This window comes from Clupea harengus, chromosome 23 (genome assembly GCF_900700415.2).
Source record: "Clupea harengus chromosome 23, Ch_v2.0.2, whole genome shotgun sequence".
Classification (NCBI taxonomy): domain Eukaryota; kingdom Metazoa; phylum Chordata; class Actinopteri; order Clupeiformes; family Clupeidae; genus Clupea; species Clupea harengus.
The window spans coordinates 16,182,074-16,208,790 of NC_045174.1; the positions used below are offsets into that span (position 1 = coordinate 16,182,074).

A 26,717-nucleotide genomic window follows, 5' to 3' on the forward strand; every position below is an offset into this window, starting at 1 on the left:
TAGCCATATTTGACGACGTGTTACCTCCCTTTGCCTGAGTGGCTTTGAAGCATGTTTTACAGATGGGTCTCTGTGTGTCGATGGGCTTTCCTTCACAGTCTGCTTCGTATCCAAAGTACTTCCAGATCTCACTTATTTTTTTAAAACAAGCCGAGGACAGTCGGCCAGAGCTCCTGCACATGAGGCCATGTCTCCCCTGAGATCACTCGCTGTGAGTGAAGGCTGTCTATTGCATGTGTGAGAGTTGCGCAGCCCCGCCCTTGCAGTCAATGTGTGCAGGCAGCCTGACAGGGAGCGGAACAGTGAGTGCGCTCTGATTGCTTGCTATTTTAATGAAGTAACTATACTTATACCTTTCAAAACATTTCTAGTATCGGTACACCGTGTAACATTAGTCTACATGTTTTGTATTCTGTATTGCAATAAATAAAAAAAATTAAAAATTAAAAAGCCAGACTTTTTCGCGGACCCCCAGGCAAGGCGTCCAGGACCCCAGTTTAAGAACCGTTTAAGAACTGCTGTCTTAGGCTACTTGAGATCTTGATTTCACGAAACCAAACATGTTCCGCCTGTTTAGTTTTATTTTGATTTGGGTTTGAGACCTTGGGAGATCTTCTTGGGCCCGCTCATTGTATTGTTATTAGTTTGTTGACTTTCCACAGGCACCTCAGGACCTCCAGACCAACAACTGAACTGGGAGTCAGTGAAGGCTTTTGCTTGTTCGTCTTTCTGCGATTTGCTGTAATACAATATTTATAAAAGGAACTTGTCTTGGTAAACTTAATGAATCCAATCAATTTAGGAACTCAGCCTTAGTCCCTGTTCTTTTAATGCTATAATGCTACTAGTTAGGTAGGCGGACCTAGGGTCATTTCTTTTGAATGCCTACAATCTGTTTTTTAATAACTGGTTTCTTCTAGGATAGTGTTGGTCAGGATATTGCCACCGCCTTTTTCTATATTTTGGCATATCCCACATACACCCAATCCACCGTTGGAAGATACAATGTAACAGTTCTGCTGCAGCGTGTCAAACCCAGGTGATTAGCCAGGTACCAAAACAGAGTTACCTAGTAATACTACTCTTCTTGAGAGGCCACAGTGGATCGAAGCATTACAATTTATTTGTCAGGTGCAAGTTACTTATTCAGTTACACATTCAAACGAGGCTGAGTAAGTGGGTCATGTAAAGTTACAAATACAGAAGAGAAGACATTTCAGGCGTAATTTCTGCGCAAATAGCGGGTAAAGACATCAAACCGTATTTACAAAGGCGGCGCACTTGAGTAAAAGCGCAGATTACCGCTGCTGGGAGGGTATAAGGGAAAGTGGGTGTTCATCGCAAAGAGATGGGAGGAGATGCGTAAAGTGCGCCTAATTATGTGTTAGTAAAAAGAGGTGTTTTAGCATGACATATCAGCTGCTAAATGAAAACTATGTGCGTGCAAGAAATTTGAGAATACGAACATCAGAAATGTTATTTGTTTAAATGTTTATATTTGATATATCATTTAATATAGGCATAAAACAAATTGTCCCACCAGCTAGCTGTTTGGCCAGGTCTTACCCAGAATTGCTGCTCCATGTTTGGTTTAAACCGTATTTCGACCCATCGTTCAAGCACATCGAGAGTACAGTGCTCGCCTTCTGCGTAGGAGTAACGCGTATCTATTCAGGAAAAGTACTTGTACTCGAAGTACACTAAACTAAGTAAATTGTAGAGACAGAGCAGCATATTTATTTCAACTTCCATGTTTATTTTGACGTTATAGCCTCTCAAGCGCAAGCTACCCCCAGTGCCATGGCAACCAAACGTCCCTGTCCACAATAAACGCATGTTCACAAAGATTGTCCCCTTCCTAACATTATATGGAATGTTGGAGAAGTAACGCTGGCATCACGGTGTAAAAAGGATGAAATAACAATCACAGAATTTAAGGCACCTACACTGAACAGAAGGGAAAGGCACTTATACGGTCCTGTTCAATCTTTAAAAAGCAAAGATTTTTTGAAAAGCATCGTTTCAGTGTCGGAATACGCTGCTTTAGTGTGGACAGAAGGGCTGAACAGAAAAATATTTATGCGTTTCTATATTTAGTGTGGACGGGGTCTAAGTTTGCTGTAACCTCGTAAACCAAAAGCTCTAATTCTAATTCTAATTCATCATCCATGGTGGCAGGAACACGCAGGCCCATTCTCCCCTATTTTAGCGGCGCGCTATTAACACTAATGGGCGGGGTTAGGCGCTGATTACGCGACGAGGATCTGGTTTGATAAATACCACGCAAAATGCGGAAAAACACAGTGCGTTATATGCGGTTTGGTAAAGGCGCTAATTGCGTTGCGGTCGCAATGTTAGTAAATGAGGCCCTTAGTATCCTTAATTCCATTTCCCTGCCCTTAATTTAACCCTTGTGTGGAAAAGCACCTTCAGAAGAACGTTCCTTCAGAGAACCTCAGGGTGTGTGTCTTGATACACAGTGAAACCATAACAAACCTATATGGGTAGAGAGAAAATTGAAGGAATGGAGAATTTGGATCTTTAAAAAAGAAAATGTTAACCAACGTTTGAATGCTTATGGCCACATAATCTGGCTGTGTTTTCTGTGTTTCTGGTCTAATATGTGCTAATTAGAATGAATCTTTTTGGTGAACTGAAACAAAGCATCTTTGTCCCAAGATTAACCTTCCCTTCCCTACAACTTGTGGATAACTGATTGGAATGGCAGGAACATAACAAAGGATTGTGTGTATTGGATTTTTGACGTATGATGTATACACTTCGATTCATTTAAATCCTTTTTACTGGTGCAACATAACCACTATTTACCTCATTATGTAAGCCTCGGCAGCACATATGAATTTAGTGTCATGCTACAGAGGGATAATACTGGTCACTTGTGGTATGTATATGGGCCATTCTACCGAATTGGTGCAAAGTGTGGTCCCACAACAAGAAAAACTTTTTACAAAACAATGAAGTATTCAGACATAGATATTTACTAAGAATATGTTAGGGTCTATTTAAACCCAAGACATTAAATGAGATAGGGATAAGCTAAATATATACAAAACCATCATATATAGGGTACTTTCTATTGGGAAGTAGCTGTCCCCAACCCTAAGATCTAAATTTCAATGTCTGTAAATAACACTTTTTAAATTTTTTTGATTTTTTTCAATTATCTAATTTCAAAGATCTTTATGATTAAGTTTAAACAGAATTTGGAGGATTTAGATTTATTGTGGGTTTAATAAAAAAAAAAAACTATGCTCAAAAAATCATGTCCATAGTTTTCATGTCACTACCGTAACACAGGAGTTTTAGTCCATTGGCTGAGCCTGGTTTTTAGCCACACCCCTGCATTTATAACCAGGCAGTGATACTGCATCCCTGTCCCTCAAGTAGCTAGATCCCATACTTTTGATATAACTGTGTTCCAAAGTCTGAAAATCAGTGTGTAACCCTACCGAACACATATTTTTCTTCAATTAAGTAAACTTTTTGGGGTTTTATGCAAAGTATTATGTTTGTTTGTGTGTACACCTCTTCAAAGATTTGTTTGCTAGCCATGTACTTGCTAGAATTATTTATTTATGCTCAAAATTTGCTAGAATTGTCACTACCAAAACAGTCACTACCGAAACAGTCACACTACCAAAACATATGGTAACGTTCGGGTAGTGACATGATCGTTTCGGTAGTGACAAAATGGAATGGTAAGATGAATTGTATAAATTGAACTTTGAAATTTGGTAAAATTTTTATTTTTATTGATTTCATTGTGAAAACTTTCAAGAAATATTTGTAAAAATACTCTTCAGAGAAGGGAAGGAAACACAATCTGAACAGGTTAATAATAATACTCTTTTACCATAGTGTATTACTATGTTTCGGTATTGACAATTTTTGGGAGAGGAAAAACATTCCAACACATTCTGAAAATACAACATAAAAATTGACGGTTCTTTTACTAGAAATGTGTGCTTTAGATATGGTTCAACATACAAAGGACAAAGTTTTGGGAATAAAACATACAAATTTTCAAAATATTTCCAACCTGACTTTGCACCAATTCGGTAGAATGGCCCATATATTTGTAATTAATTTGAATTCATAGGCACCCTATATCATTTTGGATGAGGGTCTGTTAATTAATTTCAAAAAAGATATGTCAAATCCACTGTGATTATATCTTGTGTAGAAACACTGCAATACAATTTTATACGCACTGCAATTAATTCAATTCATGCTATTGATTCTGTGCATTGATGTGTTATATAATGTAAGGATGATTTACCTGCCATGCTTGCAGGCCTTCAACATACATAATAATCTCTCTTGACCAGCTGCTGATGTTCTGAACTTATTCAGATCAAACACCTCCAGCACATTTCCTGACATCAACACCGCATAGGTAAGTGCTGAACACTTATCTGGTTCCATGTTAGTGTGTGAGAGGGTTCCAGATGAGACTTCGTTTAAGATTCCTTTCACTAGAGAGTCATCCTTAAGTTCACTCAGACAATGGAACAGATTAATGGTCCTCTCTGGTGCTTGAACCCTTCTGATTTCCTTCCTAATGCATTGAATGGTTTCATTAACACACAGGGTTAGGTCAGTGTCTATTTTGTGGGAGGGGTTTGGTTTCAGAAATGCATTCATTAATCTTCTCAGTCCTGAACGTTTTGTTGTTGCTTCTGGAAGAAAGGTCTGCTTGTCTTCACGGGAGAGACCAAGTAGGAAGCGCAGAAAGAGGTCCAGGTGACCATTTGGACTCAGCAAGGCTATTTCCACAGCCTTCTTGTGGACATCTGACAGGCTCACGGTATCTTTATCCATTCTATCACTGTGTAATGAGAGAACATTCACATTCTTTTGCACACAGGACACATGTACATACACTGCAGCCAGAAACTCCTGGATGCTCAGATGAACAAAGCAAAAGACTCTCTCCTGGTACAGTCCCTTCTCTTCTCTGAAGATCTCTGTGCAAAGTGAAGAATACTCTGAAGCTTTTTTGACATCAATGCCACAGCCCTGTAGGTCTTCTTCATAAAATATCAGATGGCCTTTATTCAGCTGTTTGTAAGCCAGTTCACCAAGTTTCAGAACCATTCCTTTGTCTGAATTAGACAATGGGTCTTTGAGGTTAGGAGCATTTCCATGGTATTTTCTGTTCTTCATGCATGTCTGAATAATCAGGAAATGTATGTACATTTCAGTGAGAGTCTGGGGTAGTTCACCAGGTTTGGCATCACTAAACATGCTGTCAAACACAAGGGCAGATATCAAGCAGAAGATTGGAATGTGGCACATGATGTAAAGGGTGGTTGAAGTCTTCATGTGTGTGATTATTTTGTTGGCCATGCTTTCATTGCTGATTTTCTTCCTGAAGTACTCTTCCTTCTGATCGTCACTGAATCCCCGAACCTCTGTCACCCTGTGAATGTATTCTGAAGGAATCTGACTGGCTGCTGCGGGTCGAGAGGTTATCCATTTCATAGCTGAGGGTAGCAGATTCCCTTTTATCAGGTTTGTCAACAACACACCAACTGAGGTTGGCTTTGAGACATCAGACCACCATGGACTGTTTTGGAAATCTAAAATATGTCGACATTCATCAAGTCCATCCATAATCAGCAGCACTTTGTTATGTACGCTTTCTAGGTTTTTCATCTCTTTTAGCTGTGGTGCGTAGATATACAGAAGGTCCATCAGGCTGTAGTGTTCCTTCTTCAGATTTAGGTCTCGGAAAGGAAGTGGAACAACTATTGCAATATCTTCATTTGCTTTTTGTTCTGCCCAGTCCAGAATAAATTTTTGAACAGAGATAGTCTTTCCAATCCCTGCAATCCCCTTGGTTAGGACAGATGTGATTTGTCTTTTTTGTTCAGGAAGACACCTAAATAAGTCAGCACATCTGATAGGAGTGTCTCTGTCTCTTTTGCGTGTCGCCTCAATCTGTCTCACCTCATGTTGGTCGTTTATATCTCCTGATCCACCCTCTGTAATGTACAGATCTACAAAGATCTCATTCAAATACTTTGCCTGGCCTTGGGTGGAAACACATTCTGATATATTTCCAAATTTACTCCTCAGGTCTGTTTGGATGGCTGTTTTTACTTTTTGTAGATCATCTGTAACACAAAATGTTTTAATTTCATCACTTAACAGCACAGCACTTGTTTTTTCATACGATGAAATAACCTTTGGTCTCTAGCTGACATTATTTTCATTTGCCAGTTTTACAGAACTCCCTGATTCAAAATTCCCTCACAGCCATTTGGACATTAAGTGTTCTATATTCTGTTGCCTGTTCTGGGTTCCCAAGGCTAGGTAGTCGATCCCCCCCAATTTATGTGTGAATTTACCTTTCACTAGGTTGGTGCGTGCCTTTTGTGTGAGCAGTGCACGTTTGATGTGACCTCTTGGAGGTAATACCCTGCTTCCTAGTTATCTGCCAGACTGGTAAGCCTCAGCCCAGTTTGTGTGTTGTTCACGCATAGTAGTCATGCATGTGCTCTGGTTAGTCCTAGCTCCACTCCCCATATTGTCATGCCAGACTTGCATGTCAGCGATCACAATAGTATTCACCTTTGTTATTACACAGGGGTGTACTCACTTCTCTTGTATACTGTATATTAGCTATTGGTGATAACTATTGACTGACCTGGAAAGGAACTCACCATATTCATTTCGTTTATCACTTGGAGAGACATCCAGCTGACTGCTAAGACATGTTAGGAAATATAACAAAAGTACCACAACATATTCAGTTCCAGAAAAAGATAAATGAATAATGAATGAAATGGTCATTTAAAGATGATAATAAAGTATAAGACCTAGACACAGTGCAACTGGAGAGAATTTAGTGTAAATATAACTTCAAACACTATGGAGCTGTGGGTGTTTAATAAACTGGTAAGAAACAGGATGCATGGCTCTCACCAAAGCATGGCAAATATGATTTAGATTTGAGAAGAACTTGGTCACCTCAGTGGACCCTGTGCATTTATCTGTGTCCTCTCCATCTCTCCCTGTAGTCTTGCAGCAACATCGTTTTGTTTGATTACTCTCAGAATATGAAGCGTGATCTTCAGCGAGTCTTCACCTCCATACATCTTAGTCATCAGATCGGCAATGTCTGTGGCATCACTGTCTTCCTGCAGCTTCCCTCTCGGCATGCGAGCGAAGCCCTCCATCACCCCCTCACTCAGGTACATTCTGAACTTCTTCAGCTCTTGCGACTTCAAATCTTCCAGAGCAGACATAAGAGGTGTCAGGGGACATGCCATGGTGGACACCTGAAATAAAGTTAACTGACCAGTTAACTTAAACCACAGAATGTACAATTCAACCACAAACAACACCCTTGATCCTTATCAAAGAGCAGTAGTAGTAATTGTAGTAGTAGTAGTAGTAGTAGCAGTATGGAAAGCCCTTTGACCATTTTTTTTATATCCTTGATATCAGACGGCAGTTCTCTTTTACTAGTAAGTCCCTTTCTGGAACTAGTGTAGGCTAACTAGTGACCTACAATTTGCTACACTAGTTGAACTGGTGAGGGCCAAAAAATGCTTACTAGTCACTAGAGGATGGATACCCAACCCGAGCCCGTCGGAACCCGACGGGACCCAACAGGTCGGGCCGGGTTCGGACAAGTATTTAGAAATTACAATCAGGCTCGAACACATCAGCGCAATATGGCATTGAACAATCCATATTTAAAATATCTTAATAAATAGTGAAGTCAACGTGTCTGCTTCACATGATGCAGAAGTTAGTTTTTGAGAATAAAATAAATCACTATTAGGATAACAGCCTTCTTCCCGTGGCGCCGGTGGCCAATGTACGAAGTGTGAAGTTTTAGTGAAATATGATTGATGCAATCCTCTTTCTCCACAACAACATGGATTATACCTCGATGGTTGGACTATGTAGATAGTTTTAGTGTCTGTTGTGCCTCCTTTGGTGTAGCATATAACGTGAGTTTTATTTAGGCATAACGTGTGTAATGTGTAGGCTATTTCATTCCGTTTGTTAACCTTTCCTGCTCTGTCTCTGACATAGTTGGAGATTGCAGGGGAGACTTAGTTCAATGCTCCAGGGCCGAAGTATTACATGTTCTTAACTTCGGGGTTAATTCCCTTTCCTTTCCGTCTGTTGCTGGTTAGTAAATAAATGCCCACTGTATTCTTTCTGAGGATTTATTCTTTACACACTGGTTAACGCTGTTACATACGTTTTTGGCTCCTGTCGCTACATCCAAACTATTCATAAGCATCACCGTTCTCTCTCTCTAGCTCTACCACACCCACCCTGTACGTGCTGCTCTTAAAGGAGCCGCACCATTTTACAACACGTTCTTGCAATGTGAATCATTTAATTTCAATATGCTTATTGGCCTTCTTGTGCACGCTTGTGCGTTTAGCAGCGCTTGTTTGTGTGAGCGAGCATTTATCTGTTGATGCCCGAGTTTAATAAAGCCAGGCTATTCATAAAAAACGTACGTAAATGTGGCATTAATATGAACAGTTGAGATATTGATTTCGTCGGCCTCGGGTCGGGTTTGGACAAAATATTTGAATGGCTGTCGGGCTCGGGCACTACTCTGTCGGACGCGGGTCGGGCTCGGACAGAAAAATTCTAGTCACACTAGTTCAAGCCTTTTTATCCTCACTCATTTAACTAATAAGGCCAAAAATGTTTACTAGTACAACTAGTGAGGTCCAAAATATCCACTAATTACACTGGTGAGAGACCTTTTAATTACTAGTACAACTCCATCAAGAATTCTGCCCAGCCAAAATGAAATCCTATAAAGCCCGAAGAGCTTTCTCTGTTGTTAAGTGTCAGCTCCTTGCTTGCTATCCATGCAGGATAGCGCATGCTAATGTATGTAGGCTATGTGAAGTAATTTTTTCTATGAACAACAATGAAACAAAAGGAACTAAATTATTTCCTGATGTAGAATTTCACTGCTTGGTTTATTTTTTGCCCTTTTATTAGTTAAACACAAAGCTATGTAAACGTTTTATATTGTGAGCGAGTAAAACAGGAAAGCAGCTCTTCTGCTTCTTCTTTCTTTCTTTTCAACCATGAAACCGGACAAAATACACGCAAGAATGGAAACTGCGAGATGAAACGGGGATACACGCTCAAGAAAGGACGATTGCGTGAAAGACTGTGTAGCCTGTGTACCAGGCTAGGACTAGGTCCCTTAGTCTCTCTCTGCCCTGAGCGCTCTCTTCCTAGTGCCAATCACGTCACTAATTGGGGGGTGGAGTGGGCATCTGGTAGGCCATCTAAATGCTTTAGAGGCAGGCGTATATATAGACACCTGGGGGTCCTTACAAGGTATGTTGTCACTCTGCTGCCGGCACCGGTGTGAGGAAGCCATGCTGTGGGTGCGGTCTTGCTGTGAGTAGCGTGTGTGTGTGGGAGCAGACGCTGACCCAACCGTGTTTTACCAGTGTTTGCGTGACCATTTCCCTATACAAGCACCCATTGGGTATTGTGGCTGCCGTGGGGTACCTGCTACAAACGCAGTGTTCCTCACTGACTAACGTGAGCGGCAGACGTGTTTAACGGCAATGGGAATTGTTAGTTGCTGTTCTCTACACGTATGATTGTGGTGGTGATTATTGCCTAATTAGATTTTGGTTTGTTTTTCCTCTAGCCTGTTGATTGTAACGAGTATTGTAGTGAGAGTGCAGTTATTGTACATCACAGGCTAGAGTGGTTTCGTTATTCCTTTGTTTTGTCCCCCCTCCCTCTCGTGTAGCCAGCCTCGGTGGTGGTGGAGCCAGGGTAGCATACAGGGCCCTTTGAGAAGGCAATCTCCCTAGTTCCCCCTTTTGCACTTAATGGGTAGCTTAGACGTGTGACAGGAAGTTGCTGTGAAGCATGAAGTCTTAAGTCCTTAAATAAAGTTTATCAGAGTGACATTTAGTTGCGGTGTGTCTATAGACAGTGATCACGTGTGATTGGGACCCTAACCCTTCTAGTTGTGGTTCTCATTGTCTTCTCTGGCTCCTGTGCCGTTAGCTTGGCGATTCCCCACTGTATTCCCTTGTTATTTATTTTACTGTTGACCAACCAAACCAACATTTTAATACCATGTATTAATAAAAAAGACTATTTTTATACTTTTCCAAGAACCTGTGTCTGTACGGATTATTGAGACAGAGTTCCCCTTGCTCTGGCCTTAGCACAGACAAATTGAGATCAAGGGGTGGCGTAGTCAGCTGTACACTAGGGGGCGCTACAACTGTTTAGTGCACGTTTAGAGTCTGACTGTGCAAACAAGACTGGACCCGTAACATCACTCTGTACTATCTGTCTGTAAGTCTGTCTGGTCAGACAGAGACTTCCTGGATAAAGTATCTGCCACAGGGATGTCCTTGCCTGGTCTGTGGACGATGGTAAAGTCATACCTTTGCAGCTGAAGGAACATGCGTTGCAGCCTGGGGGGTGCTGCTGCAAGAGGCTTACGAATGATAGACTCAAGCGGTTTGTGGTCACTTTCTACTGTGTTGCACTCGTGATGTCCATAGACATACTGATGGAAGCGTTTGCATCCGAACAGAATGGCATAAAGCTCTTTTTCAATCTGCGCATAATTGACTTCAGAGTCTGTGAGTGCTTTTGATGCATATCCAATTGGTCTGCCCTCTTGTAATAAAACTGCACCCAGTCCATATTTACTGGCATCGACTTGTAGTGTGAGCTCCTTGCTGGGGTTGAAATATGCTAGGACAGGACCCGGTTCCTGTGTGATGAGCTCTTTAATCTTCTGAAAAGCATCTTCATGCTGCGTATCCCATATGAACTCACTTGTCTCTTTCAACAGGTGGCGCATAGGCGCATTGATGCTTGCAAGACCTGGGGCAAACTTTGACAAATAGTTCACCATGCCTAAGATTGTTACTAGCTCACCTTTGTCTTTTGGCGATTTCATCTCCTTGATGGCTGCAATTTTGGCTGGATCTGGCTTGATCCCGTCTTTGGTGATGAGGTGGCCAAAGTAGCTTACCTTGGTGGCGCAGACAAAAAAAATGTCAGGGTTGAGTTTCACTCATCTCTCTCTGGAGCGCTGCAGCATGGCACAGAGGTTTTCATCATGCTCCTGTTTACTCTTGCCATGTATGAGGATGTCATCCACAATTGCCATGACTCCTTGTAGATCTTCATAGGTCTCGTTCACTTTCCGCTGGAACTCGTCCTGTGCGGATTTCACTCCGAAAGGTAAGCGCAGGAATCTGTACTGTCCGAACACTGTGTTGAAGGTGGTCAATTTGGAAGACTCTGCTGTGATTATGTGGGATATTTTTTATGTTTAGATGAACATGGATTAACTCATCAGTTTGAAAGTCTCACTCAGGAAGGGCAGACTAGGCGGGAAACAGTAACTCAGCCATAGACATGATTCACTGATCTTAAAGTCAGCACTAAAAGCACGACACAGACACATTCCAAGTAACCCCCGGTTAGGAGGGGGTCTCAGGGGGTCTCATGGGGTCTCAGAGGATGTCAGGAAGTCTCAGATGATCCAGACACACAGAGACACACACATTGACACATAAACACACACACACAGGGGTACTCAGAGGAGTCACAGAAGAGGACACATCCCAAACAGCCAGATAGGACACATCCCACAGGTCACAGGCCTTAAATTGGTACACGGAGCGTTCACACAATGATCCATGGGCATCCCCTTATTGTGGCTTATCGATTACAATAAATACTCCAGATTTCTACATCCAGTCTCCGGTCTTCTGATTGAAAGAAAAGGTGTGGGACTCAGTCTCGCCACAACAAGCTTTATAGCCCAGTAACCTGACTAGGCATCCATCACACGGAAGTAGCATGCTCCAGCTAACCTGGATGTGATGTCATCAAGGGTTGGTAAGGGGTAGTGCGGTCGTTTGATTACCTTGTTCAAGTCTTTAGGGTCGAGACATATCCTTAGCTTGCCTGTGTGTGGTTTTTCAGCTGCCACCATGGAGTTGACCCATTCAGTTGGTTCAGTGACTTTCACAATGATCTTTTGTTTCTCCATGCTCTGTAGCTCATCCTGCAGGCGATCCCGCAAAGCAATGGGGACACGTCTTGGTGGGTGGATAACAGGCACTGCATTGGGGTCAATGTGAATGGTGCACTCACCAGGGAACAGTCCTATCCCCTTGAAAACGTCCGCAAACTCCTCCATTACAGACAACTCTTGTGTAGTGGACACATAAAGAATGAGCTTGATCAGTGGCGTTTCTACATTAGGGGCAGGTGGGGCACTGCCCCACCAGATCCAGATGACGCTGTTGTGCAGAAAGCTCAATACATTCGTACTTCGCGGCAAAATATATAAATATATATATTTTATGCAAAGTAGCGTGAATATGTGTGTGAATAAACTTGACCCACAAGCATTATAGTCTTGTTTTGGAGTAATTTGATTTGTGTGTTTTTTTGTCTGTGTGCGTGCTCTGTTAAATGCTGCTCTCCGCTGTCCCTCCCTTTCAGGTGGGGCAACGGCCCACACTGCCCCATCATTACCATGGAAACACCAATGAGCGTGAACCACACAGGCCAAAGTTAACATTGAGCGGTGGGGCACTTTCAGATGTGCCCCACAAAATCTGCCTGGCAACTAGACTGGAAAAATCCGAAAACCGCGAGACCTGTACCCCGTGACTAAGAAAAAAAAAAACATACACTCAGATCAAAATCAGACAGATCAATGCCAGTAACGTTACTGCTAGTTAGCTATCACTAGTTTCCGAGTATTTTGGAAGTGTTTTAATGAATAATGTAGACTAGTTGTTGAGGGTGCAATTTAGTACATTGTCGTTGGAAGATAAATTAGAAATTAAACGTTTGGGGCCACACAAAAGGATTAAGCCATTCACAAGAAACACGATGGGACAGCAGAGACTCAACGCCCTCTCCATGCTTTCCATTGAAAACCCGTTTGTTCATGGACTGGTGGATTTTAACAGCAAAGTCATCGAGAGGTTTGCTCAAGCAAAGAACCACCGCGCCAACTTCCTATCTAAGTGATCTGCATTGGTGAGTCAAACCTTTTTTTTTTTTGGAGTCAATGCAATCTGCAAGGACATCGTCTTTTTACAAAGTTTTGTTCATATAGCAGCATGTTTTGTTGCTGTTATTTTTTTAAGTTGTGCCTTTCGCTTCATATTGTATGCCACATGTGTGCCACAAGCTTTATAAATTAGTCAAGTTGTTGAGAGTGGATAAGTGTATGAATGTATGTATGTCTGTATATCATTATATTTGTCCAGGAGGAGGCGCTGTTGCGCCTCATATGGCATCAGTCACGTGTGACTGATGATCTTATAAAGGGGGATGTTCACCCTCTCTCATCACTAGTTACCTGACTCTCACGGAGAGCAGCATGTTGTGAGTTCTACAATAAACAATGCCACGAGGTTGATGGCTGAAGAGACAAACGTCTGAATGTCCGTTCATTCCTTTATATTATTATTTCGCTGTGCAGGTAGGCAGAAGGTATAAGCCTACCTGTCAACACAAGTTATTTGAGCTATCTCTGTCTAATCTTTTTACTTTGTTGCAATCATTTTACTTTAATGCTGTATTATAGGCAACATATTTGTGTTGCGCTGAGCGCTGAAGCATGTGAAATGTATTTGAAATAGGATTTCTGCTCCCTGCTGGCACTCAAAATGCAGCCCATAACATATCTTACTGGTCTACTGCTTATAATAATCAGTTACCTCTATTTTTTTGACGGTGACATGAAGTCATACAAAATTGCCCCACCAGAAATTTCAGGCTAAAATCGCCACTGAGCTTGATCAGTCCAAAATCTAGGCATGCTTTTAATCCAAGCACTGGCGGTGCATGTGTGTCCACAATATGGAATGTCAGCATTGACTGAATGCTCTTGTATTGGCATGTCATGTTGTATTTGCCTCTAACTGCTAGCTGTTCTCCGCCATAGCCATAAAGTGGGAGTGTAGAGGGCTGAAGGGCACTTTGAATTCCTAATCCCTTGAAAACACGTGAGGAAATGACATTGGTTGAGGCCCCGATGTCCAACTTGAATTTGACTGTTTCGATCTGGCCCCACTTGCAAATTTGCAAAAGCCTGCTCAGTGTCTTTTGAATTGTTTCCTTGTGTAACTGCATCAATGAACATATCCTCACCGTCTGCATCTTCATCTGGTTCATTTCCACTGACTGTATGGACTTCTTTCCACTGCTTGGAACGACATACTTTTGCAAAATGGTTCCATTTGTTGCATATCTTACACTGTTTCCTTTTTGCTGGGCAACTGTCCATCGTGCCATGGGCCTTGTTTCCACAGTAGCCGCAGGGCTTAGCATGATCACGGTATTCGACTGGCTTGTGAGCATCATCTCCTTTTGTTCTTTCTTGGCGCGCTTTCCAGGCATCTCTCTTCAGATACTGCTTGCCAATTGCATGAACCGCATGTTCTTGTGAACTGTTTCTGCCATCTTGTGTCTGAAGTTGCACTTGCGCTATTTCATAAGACCTAGCAATGTCTATTGCTTTGTCTAGCGTCAAATCAGATCCGACATTAAGCAGCTTCTCACAAACTCTGTGTGAATGTACTCCGAACACCACACGATCCCTTATCATTTCGTCACTGTTAGCATATCCACAGTCCTTTGCAAGCAGTCTCAATTCTGTGACAAACTGTTCAAAAGGCTCGCTAGCTCCCTGTGTCTTCTCATGGAATTTGTAACGTGCATAAAGCACATTCGACTTCGGTAATACGTATGCTTCAAAGCGGCCATAATACGACTTTAAAACTTTTGCTTCTGCCTCTGTAAATATCCATGTATAATAGATGTCTCTACCTTTTTCTCCGACCCACAAAAGAAGATAGCTGCACTTCTTCTCTTCTGTTCTCTTCTTAAACGGACCCTTGAACATCAATTCCACGTGTAGTTTGAATTTTCGCCATGCTACAGGCAGGTTGATGGAATCCCAATCCATATGAGGTGAAGGAACTCCAGCGACGTCCATTCTATTCGAGTCTTTTCCAAGTTCACTCTGACACCATGTCTTGTTTCGTACTGTATGTACAAAAATCAGGAGCACACCGACGTGCTATAAACTGTATTTTATTAATACTGATGCGGGTGTAACAACATGTAACCTGGCTGTGTCACCTCTCACTCTGAACACACTAGTGATGTGTCGTTCGTGAATGATTCGTTCATTTTGAGTAACGAGTCCTCTCAAAAAAAGATTTGTTCATTTTCTCGTGGCCACGCATCGGGACTTGCATAGGCTCAGCCAAGGAAACAGAAATGATTCGTTGAATGCAGGTCACGTGGGAAATTATTCAAAGATCCGTATCCGAAGACTGAGTCGGAAAATGAACGAATCATTTCTGTTTCCTCTAGCTACCAGTACTGAGCCTATGCAGGTCACGTGAAAAATGATCCAAAGATCCGTATCCGGCAGATGAACGAATCATTGATCCGAAGACTCAGTTGGCAGAAGAACGAAACATTGACCCGAAGACACGGTCGGGAGATGAACGAATCGTTCACCTCCCGATCGTTCATTGACCCGAAGACACGGTCGGGAGGTGAACGACTCGTTCATCTGCCGGATACAGATCAGATCTGTATCCGGCAGATGAACGAATCGTTCACCTCCCGACCGTGTCTTCGGGTCAATGTATCGTTCTTCTGCCAACCGAGTCTTCGGATTTCGTTCTTCTGCCAACCAAGTCTTTTGGATCAATGATTCGTTCATCGTTCATTTTTCACGTGACCTGCATAGGCTCAGCACTGGTAGCAAGAGAAAACAGAAATGATTCGTTCATTTTGACTGGGTCTTCGGATACGGATCTTAGGATAATTTTTCACGTGACCTGCATAGGCTCAGAAGAGGAAACAGAAAGGATTTGTTTACCTCGTTCACTTTCGCGTAGCTAGGTTTAGTAAGACGTGAATGATATTCCTTCACAAGTAATAATTACAGGTTTCGTTATTTTAACTTTTTTGTATTTTACTTAGAGTTCAGCGTAATAGTTTGCCGTGATAATTGAATGCTAGTGTGATAATAAATTACCACTTCAAATCATCCAGACTGTCATGATACATAATTTTAATGCAGGAATTTCTCCCATTTGCTGCTCTCTAACTGGCAGGAACTCACACACAAAAAGGAACACATTCACAGGATTCTCACAATGAAAACATCATTTTCACAGCAATAGGTTATCTTAACTTATCTTAACAATAAAGGCATTTACTCCAACTTGAAACGTTTTAACCTCACATATCAGTCACCTGAATTCAGGAGGGGCCTACATAATCAACTTAACTGACCTTCTAAGCCCTGTCCTGTCTCTTAGTTCAATTTCCTTGTGTTGTCATGTTTTCGGTTTTGTGTTTGTTTACCTTTGTCTCATCGTGTCTGAATCCTCACACCCTGCCCTTGATTGTTTGCCCCGCTAAGATTGTTTTTACTTGTCCCTCATTATCTATTGTATATAGTCTGTGTATTCTTGTTTCTTGTTGCGTTCACGTCATTGTATTTTCATTGTCTGTTTCTTGTCTGACCTAATTCTTGAACATTTACTTAAATGTCTTCTTAAATATCTTCTCATGAACTTCGAAAGACCAACCTAACAACACGTTCAGACAGGGCATATGACCAGGCGTAATAGTCTTGTTCTCTTTGAGATTGAATGGGCGGCGAAATTCCGGCTGTTTGGCCGGCATGAGGAAGAATACACCTCTGCAACCGATTCCAAGTTGGCGATTCTTTAACTCTATGCAAATGAGAACCACCCGAGAGCCAATCAGTTCGGCGTGTGTGTGATTTGGAAGCCTACGTTGTTCAGAGGGGTGGGAGTAATCATTACGCTGTGCGTCGCTTTTTTCTAGCGGTTTCAACTTTTCAGCGCAAGGCCCGGAGTCGCACCACTTGTCAATGTCACACTCGGCCCAGGCAACCAATTAGATCAAGCAAGAGGCGGGCTTTACTACTTTACAACTTCCTTCCTGTTTTGATGCCGGTAGATGTGGTAGGAATGTTCTTAGCTGTGCACTGATTCTTAAATTGAACGCGTGTTGTCGTACATCTGAATTTGCATACATAAACTCCCCGCCAGCTCCTTATAAAGGGCATGCAACTACAGAGCCGCGTGCAAAACAGAATCCACAGGTAACGTGAAAGCAACTTGAGACTGATCAAAATCATGTCTAAACGCAAACACAGGCCAGTAAACACAGACCTAACTTCACTGGTGCAGAGGTGGAGATACTATTGCAGAATGTAGATGTGTCCATTCTATTCCACTATAGCTATATCCACGTGATGAGTTTAGTGCTTATTTATTTATTCACTAACATTTGCAGTGTTCGTGTAGCGCTTTTATCACGATGCCTCATAAAATCATGACTATAAATGTGAAATTGTATTGATAATGATACAAATATTCTGGTATTTATTATTATTATAATTATTTAAATCTGAGGATTTCTGTAGAATTGATGTGAACGCAATCACCAACGATTTCTCACAAATTCAGCTATTAAGAACATGGGCGCACACCAATCTGGCCGATTTACGACCGCTATTTAGCGTTCTTAAATTCTGTTCTAAGTTAAGAACGAATCCCAGATGAGAAAACTTTCATGAATGCCAGAATTGTCCCGGGAACTTCGTAAGTGGAGTTAAGAAGACATGTGTTCTTAACTTTTTCTTAACTGGGTTCGAGAATGAGGTCCATTGTGATCATTGTATCTTCGTTGTTATTTCACCGTGTTCTTAGCGTTCTAGTTATTGTTCCATGTTCATTGATTTACTTGTGTTGCCGACCTCTGCCTGTTCTTCGGATTAGTCTTTTGCCTCTGCCCCTTTGAATTGTTTGCTTGCATATTGGACTGATTACTGTGTACCGAACCATTGCCAGTAAAAGCATGTACTGGCACAGACGTCGGAACACCCGACACATAGTAAACAATGCAAAACTTGCTTTGCAGTCCACTAGCCAGCCTCGGATTGCATGCGTCAAGGATGCGTCGCACAATCTCATTTTAAGGCATCTCCAGACGCCACTTCAGAAAGAGTGCGCAATGTTCATACGCAAAGTCTCTCAGGCATTGCGTGGGGGCTTGGACACTTGCACGTAGTTGTTTTTCTATCTCAGATGGATAGTCGGATGGCAGGAACGCTTCAAGGAAGGCAGCTTTAAATTTTATTACGAGCAGCCTGCCACCAGCTCCGCACGGGCCCCTTGAGAACAGCGTTCAGCGTGCCAGTGAATTCAATGCCACTCGGTGGCCGGAGAGTGATAACGTTTTCACACTGCTCAATGAACTCGGTGACATCCACAGAGCTTCGGGATTCGCCAAACTGGGGAAACTCCATTCTAATGGGTGGCTTCGGTGTGGCTGTATGCTGAGGTGTAATAGTGACATCACCCTCAGGTGTATGAGGAGTGCCGGGCACAAAAACAGGCGTGGAAAAACCAGTAGGGCCCCAAGACAAACGCTGTTGCTTGGTAGACTTCTTCAATTTGTCTTCCCACTGTTTATCTCTGCACTCCAAGCACGCAACAACAGCCTGATCAAGCCTCTGCAGTCGCTCATCAGTATACTCATTGGCCTGCTTAGCCACTGCTTCTATAGCAGCTCTCAGACCATTTTCTCTGTTGAGTGCACTGTCTACTGTTTCTTTCAGACGATTTTCTAAGGCCTCGATTTTTAAATGAAGCTCATTAATTAAAACATAGATATCAGAGACCTGATAATTCTGGTCTCTGTGAGTACAAAGGTATCTCTCTTTGGAGGGGGTCCGCCCCAAATTTGGGTGAGAACTCCCTCCATTTTGGTTGTTAATGTGTGATTCTCATCTTGAGAAACCTCTTATCTATCTATCTAATCTAATATTAGTACAGGTCCTGGGGAAGATTTGTATGCGCTTCGTTTAGCGGAGAATATCTCAACTGTTATAGACTAATATGACCCCATTGAACAACATGGGTTGTGTGCCAAAATCTCTATCCGGGACGAAAGTCCTGAAAATGACCACAACAGGTGATAATAGTATCACACTAAAGGTGAATGGGACTTTTTTCCCCCTTTTATATATACCCTCATCAATTTCTACCAGATTAATGTTCATATTAAGAGAAATACTTTTTGTTACTTTTTGTCTAAAAAAATAATATTAAAATATGCAAATGAGGCGATATCTCATTATATATGCGTACATAAACCCTTGAAGCTACAGATTTTCTGAGGTGATCACAATGTTCACAATGACCATGATTATAAGGTCAAAGAAGAGTGTAAGCATTCTGATTTGATATAAATAAAAAGGCTAAAAAAAGTAAAAGCAAACACACAACATCATTATCGACTTCATGGCATTGAGAAAGGTCTCCTTAAAGAAACTTGATCCACCCATCAAGACATTCCACGACTTTGCTATTGCTTTGACATTTATGGTCACCAAACCTGGAGGCAACTGTGATGAGATCGCTATCGTTTTCGACACTTACCGAGAGGACAGCATCAAACATGGAGAGAGGGAAAGAAGAGGAAAATAAAAAAAACATGGTTGTCCTTGATGTGATATCACCAAACCAAAATGTTCCAGTGGTATTAGAGAACTTTTGGTCATCTTCCATTAGCAAAACTGCTTTTCAGGCATTCTATTTTGAGTGGCTGACCACCAATTACAAAGGCACCAAACCACTATACCTTGGTATATCACCACAGGCATGGATTGTGTCAGCGGCGAGTGCTACTCCATTCCCTCGGCTCAACCGCACACACGAGGAAGCTGATGACAGGATGATGTTCCATGTGCAGGACATTTTGAGTCACCGTACAGGATCTACATCACTGACACTGTCATCGGGTGACACAGATGTCTTTGTGTGCCTATTATACCACATAACAGTCAATTGGAGAAGTCTTGGCCTCCAAGAGCTCTGACTTATCCGCAAATCAGGAGTGAAAAGATCAATATTACCACTTCCAGGGTTCCCGCGGGTCCTTAAAAAGTCTTAAAATGTCTTAAATAAAAATTCGGGTAATTAAGGTCTTAAATTGTCTTAAATTTCACGTAAAGTTGCTGTAGGTATTAATTTTTTTGCCGGTGCGCTTAATGACGATGAGAAAGCACAGTGGCGCATCGTAAAACATCTAATAGTTGATTAATTTAGTATTGTGTGAAATTATTATTATTATTCTCCGCAATTTAATAGCTGTTTACGGTACGTCGGCTACAGACGCTGACGTCAGGCTGCGTGTCGCCATTACGCGGTGGTCGATGTGAGGTTCGACACACACACACTTGGGTATCTCCAAGTAATCTGTGAACGCAAGCTGTCATGAATATTTCTTTCAAGCTTGTTTGTTTGGCCAACCCATGTCACCATGACACGCTTTTTATTTCGAGTCTTCTGGTCTGTTCAAAATGGAAGGTAGCTGCCTCAATGCCGTAATTGACAGGTGTATTACAAGACATGTCTTTCGGGTGAAAGCGATGGTTTCGAGCGGCCTTTTTAAGATGGCATTTACGGTAACGTGTAACGTTGGTACGCTGCAATAACGTTATGCTATCTAACGTAGGCTAATGTGCTAAAGTCAGACAGTTGGCTGACAGACGCCTCGCAAATCACATCAACCATTTTTGCTGGTTACAATAACGGTGTTATCGGATAGTACAGTGTCTTTTTCTCGGTAACTTTTGACAAATCTAAGCGTAAAAACGCCGAAAAATGTACATTTACATAAAAGACATGGCCGTCAGGCGAGTTTGGTCCATTTAGCTGCTAAAGTTATCTTCTGTCCTGTCGTTTAGAGCAAACCTTTTAGCTCTGGCATTGGTCTCCCATTATGTATTTCACTGGATTGGAAGACCATTTTCCAGGCTCTCGCATGCCCCCTTCATTGAGGCAGAGGTTACGTTTGCCTCCCCTATGTGCTTTTTCACTGTGGTTTTATGACAGATCAGCAAGACTTAATAGCTTCTTCACATACATGAAATACATTACATTACCTATTCTATGGATACAAACGACATATAACAACAGTGTTCAGTGAGTGCAAACAATGAGAAAGCAAAAGGCATGTGCTCAACCCAGTGTGTGAGGGATTGCACAATCTGAGATGAGGCGCAGCTCGTTGCTGCCTCACCTCGCGAGTCGCCTCTGTTTGAACTGGAACAGGCTGCTGGTCAAATTCAGCGATTTTGATTATAAAAATGATCGGAATCATACAAACATTTTATTTAAAGCACAGATCAGTAGATACATATTAATATTTATTTAGTTTTTTACTTTTTATGAGGCTCTGCCTCCCCTGACCACACGTCCCTATGTAATCTGAAACACTGACCCGTTTTCTACTGCCGGGCGCTTCACTGCAACTGAACACATTTCCTACTTCAGTTTGTTTTCAGAATGAGAGAAGTTTAGGAGGAGGATGCCATTACTGTGGCTCAACTAGAGGCAGGTTGGGTTGGCCTGTGCCCGTGCAACATTCAACACAGGAATGTTTATGATTAAACTGTTACCAGAGCACAAAATTGTTTACAACAGCACAAAGTTCTTCATAGATCTAGCCTCATAATTTTGTTGTCAAAGTGCACCAGATTGATGCATTGAACTTTAAAATTTGCAAAATGTTCTTATATATAAAATATATTCCCCGGGGAGCATGCCCCGGACCCTCCTAGGGGGTTCGCATCGTTGTCACCTTTTTCATCCCTGATGAGTTTGCACCCCTGAATTGAGTATTCCAAAGAAATTGTGACATTTTTGGGTCTTAAATTATATTTGTGGAGGTCTTAAAGTCTTAAAAAGCATTACATTTTACTTTTGAAATGGTGCAAGAACCCTGACTTCATGATATCTGCAAAGCGCTGGGAGACGAGCTCACACAGTGCCTCCTAGCAGCACTACATGCGCTGACTGGGTGTGATACAACCAGCAAAATTTCAACTAACCTTGCAGCTCTGAACACAGTCCGCAAACCAGACAACTCTTCTCTGATTCTCAATTTCAACTGTCCACAGCTAACAGAGAGTGCAATACAAATGGCGGAAACATTCTTGGTCAAATGTCTCAAACCATCAACAGACATGGAGACATTTGACGACCTGCGCATTGCTGCGTTCGATAGTAATGTCCTCAAGATAGACTTTGAGAGGACCGCTTGCACCTCAACTAATGCAAGAAAACATATACAAAGAGCCTATTATCAACAGCAGCTTTGGGTCCAAGCACCATTTACAGACGCCACCTCAATCTTAAATGCAGATGCTTATGGTTTTGTAAGAAAGGGCAGTTTATTAGTCCCTGAGATTGTAATCTCAAAACCTGAAGGTTTGCCAGATCCCTGCTCATGTGGCAAGTGTGCACACAAGAATGGATGTCCCTGTTGGGTAGCTGGTATCTGTTGTTGCAAGTACTGCAAATGCAAGGGAGGCAATAGTTGTAAAAATCCTATCACTGAATGAGCTCTCATCATCATCCCCATACCTGGACTCCTACCAGTACCTGGACCTGAAGTGTTACCTTGCACAGGTCCAGGTCCCCCCCCCACACAGCATCTACCCTGGACATCTACAGAGACACAATTAGAAATATCAAACCAGAATTCTTGCACTGTAAACATTGTGATCACCTAAGAAAATCTGTAGCTTCAAGAGTTTATATGTACGCATATAGAAATTGATGAGGATATCTATAAAGGAAAAAAAAAAGTCCCATTCACCTGTAGTGTGATAATTAGGGATGGGTATCGTTTGGTTTTTATCCGATACCGGTACATAACCGATACTTTTAAAACGATACCGGTGCCTAAACGGTGCCGGAACCGATACTTTTATAAAAAAAATAAGAAATAAAATAAAAAAAATTACGATTGACGACATTTAAGAAAGGCTTTTTTTATTGCCAAATATATGAACTGTTTAAAGTAGATTATATATATAAATAAATACAAAACACTTTTTAACTTAAAACTTAAATAATATATGAACTGTTAACAAAAGTTTAGACTATACTTAAATAAATACAAATAAATACAAAACACACACACACACACTGTACACACACTACAGCTTCAATACTTCAGCAATTCTTTTGTAGAAATATCAGCATATTTGACTTCTCCAGCCAAATGTAACACCTTTCCTGACTAATCACATGACCTGCACAGGAGAAAACCCTCTCCGATGCTGTCGATGAGGCCTGTACACACAGATATGTATCTGAAAGTACACAATTAGGGATGGGTATCGTTTGGGTTTTTTCCGATACTGGTGCTAAACCGATACTTTTAAAAAGATACCGGTGCCTAAACGGTGCCTGAACCGCTACTTTTTTTTTTAAAGCACAAAGCAACGATTGACGACATTAAAGAAAGGCTTTTTTTATTGTTATTTTTTATTTATTTATTTTTATTATTTTTTTTCTTCAAATTGAACAATATATGAACTGTTTAAAGTATATTATAAAAATAAATACATATAAAACACTTGGCTTCCAACTACAGCTTCAAACTTTTTAACTTCAAACTATGAACATTATATTAACTGTAAACAACAGTTTATAGTATACTTAAATAAATATAAATAAATACAAAAAACAGCTTCAAACTTCTTTTGCAAAAATATGAGCATATTGGCCTTTGGAGTCAAAAATGTATTATTTTGTTTGCATTTATTTCATGAAATTTCACCATTTTATGATTTGTTTATACCTATCTTTTCTATCTTGTTTATAGTTACTCTTGTTACTTGAACACACTGAGTACTAGAAAATGTGTACTGCCCCTTTAAGAGACTACCGTTGGTAGTTTAGCTGTCATCTCCGTATATTTTTCAGTCTTCGGTTGCTGATCTGCCGTTGACTCTTGCCTTCTCTCCCCTCTTTTCACGCAATTATTTTGTTGCATTTGCTGCACGTCGCGATGTTTGAATCTTTTTGTGCGAAATACAGCCACACTTTTGACCGTTTACCTTTCGGTATTTTCTCTGTTAAAAGGTTGATGGCTAGTTTTGTTTGTGCTTGCCTGCTCTTCACTGTCATATCAGAACCGGTTCCAATACAACCGGTACCTACCCGGACCGAAATGCAACGCAGATTTCGGTGCTTCATTTCGGCATTAATCAGATAAGACTGTTGCTATGAAAACACCAATGAGCGTGAGCGACACAGGACAAAGTTTACATTGGGAGCTGGGGCAGTTTTACATGTGCCCCACAGAATCTGCCTAGCGACCGTGTTCAATTGGCTGAGGCACCGAAATGAAGCACCGAAATCTGCGTTGCATTTCGGTCCGGATAGGTACCGGTTGTATTGGAACCGGTTCCATATTGGTACCGGTTCTCGGTACCCAACCCTAGTGATAATAGTGTCACCTATAGTGGTCATTTTCAGGACTTTCGTCCCGGATAGAGATTTTGGCACACATCCCACGTTGTTCAGTGGGGTAATATTAGTCTCTAACAGTTGAGATATTCTCCGCTAAATGAAGCGCATACAAATCTTCCCCAGGATCTAGACTATATCTAATTATTAGGCCAGATGCAGGACTAAAATGTGTACTTAAGGGTAAGACAAAGAACTTGGAGCATTCTGTCTTCAGATCTCCCTCACATCCGTGTGTGTAGTCACTTCGAAGCAGCCAGGTATGTTCATGTTTTCTAAGTGTTTTATGTTTCATGTGGTGTTAAAACTTATATTCTTCACTTTAGACTTGTTGAATTTGTAGACTGTAGTAGGGCACTTGTACCTGACATAATAAATTGGTAATTCTGACCCACTGTGCCTCTTCAGAAATTCTCTTAGGTTCCAGTGTTTCCACAGATGACGGGCTAGAGGTAGTGTCAAGCCCAAAGTGGCCACAAGCATAAAACTTTGAGGGAACTGGCTATCTCAACTGGACTAGACATAATACAGTGAACTGTTAATTGTATTATATAGCGGTGGCTTGCCGACCAGCCTCTGCACTGGATCGAATGGTTATACGGGATCGTACTACAGCCGGGGACCTGTCCCTGAACCAAGTCGAACTAACAAGCTGCAAGGTCCCGTAACAGAGCTGTAAGACCTCTGAGTTAGATCCAGAATAGTTTCAGCCTGTGTCGTGGGTATGTCAATCGGCCGTGGCATTATCCTAAGTGACACTATTCCAAGACAAAACCGGTTATTAAAAAGTAAGGGAGGAATTAATATACAGACGATAGGTGTACAAAAGAATGAGATGGAGATCAGCCTGCAAAACCCGGTACTAATACACATTAAAAGCTAGGACCTATGGCTGTGTTCCTAATAGAGTGGAGTCAGACAAAGAAAATGGAGTCAGATTAAATATGTTTGAATTAAGAAAGGTTGTTTAATAAATGTTACGTTTTCAGCAAAGCGAGGAGAAAGACGCACCCACTCAAACCTTCCAGACGCCTATACCCTCATTGGTCTAGGAAGTTACTTCTTTACACCAATCAGTAACAATGAAAAAACAATTCACCAAAATATTTGCATAATATAGCCACTTAGCAGGCAACAAACAGCACAGAAATGCAAAATACAAGTAATCCAGATCTCCGTACTGGCCACCACTCTGTAACAGTTCGCCCTTTTTTAAATAACTGAAAACGCAGAATAGGTGAGCTGAATCCAGAGGGCGTCTCATCAAATGGGCAATAAATCCACACGCACAGAGTTGAGTCCAAATGTCCAAAGTTGAGTTGGCAAGTATTCCACAGTGAGATCACCAATTAGGCTAAGTAACTTACATCATCATCATCATGACTATAGATCAGTTTAACTTGATTTACAAAAGAATGAAAGTGTGGTTAAACTTACGTTGTCAAAGTGTTCAGCTTTTGTCCAAACTAATGCTGATAGCCGTCAGGGAAAGTTGTCTTCAGTACAGAAGTTATGTCTGGACACACCTGTGAATTAAGTATCACTGTCTGAGTGAACTGAGTTTCAGATTTGTAAACAAATCCAATGATTCTAAAGGTGGTTCTGAAATTGGTGTGGTGATTCTAACTGCTGTCTGTTAAATATACAGCAGTGGTTTTGTGGTAGGATGGGTGTAATCCCCCACTCTTCACCATTTACACAGTCTTTTTCCCTCATTCTAAATGTGATAGTCATAGTTTTCACAACCAAACTAGTTCTCAGGTGACTCAACATAGTCATCATAGGGAATTGTTAACTAAATTAAGTAAACTATTCATTTACCCTCAAAGTACAACAACATGCCTCTAAAATGCACTGCAGGACTTGAAGTATCAGCAATTAAATATCAGTATAGTATATCAGTAATAACAGTATAACACATAGCTTAAAGTCATATAAGGGTATTAAAGAAATATATTTGCACAAGTCTTACTGAACTAATTACTATGAGGAGAAATTGGACATCACCAAAGAAAACAAAACATCACAATGTATCAAATGAGATAGTGATCTTTAAAAAAGACTGGACTACTGGGACTTTCTGGATAAGCACCAACTGCTATTACTTGAAATTGCAGATTCTGGCGAATGGTCGTTGTTATTAGAGACCAACAGCCAACCACATTACATCCATCCCTTCTGTGCTCCTAAAGCAATGTGTTGATTGGCTGGAATAGGTTATGGCTTGGTCTGAGACACTGGAGTATTCTAGCACACACACTGGACGGACAGCTAAAGAAATGTGACAAG

The 26,717-nt window shown here is 41.4% G+C and overlaps 1 protein-coding gene across 3 annotated transcripts; it reads right to left on the minus strand.

Moving 5' to 3' along the window:
- Positions 1 to 4,103: 4,103 nt before the first annotated feature.
- On the minus strand, positions 4,104 to 26,717 carry LOC105892849 (protein NLRC3-like). Of its 3 annotated transcripts, none has more exons than XM_031561266.1 (4): positions 25,866 to 26,717; positions 6,997 to 7,307; positions 6,690 to 6,730; positions 4,104 to 6,140 (listed from the first exon to the last, which is right to left on the minus strand). In XM_031561266.1, the coding sequence occupies exons 2-4, from the start codon at positions 7,296 to 7,298 to the stop codon at positions 4,297 to 4,299; spliced, it is 2,187 nt and encodes a 728-aa protein (XP_031417126.1). In that variant the 5' UTR covers positions 7,299 to 7,307; positions 25,866 to 26,717; the 3' UTR covers positions 4,104 to 4,296. The 3 variants fall into 3 exon arrangements, with proteins under 3 accessions (XP_031417126.1, XP_031417124.1, XP_031417125.1); XM_031561264.1 differs by having other exon boundaries at positions 6,690 to 6,733; XM_031561265.1 differs by lacking the exon at positions 25,866 to 26,717 and having other exon boundaries at positions 6,690 to 6,733; positions 6,997 to 7,778.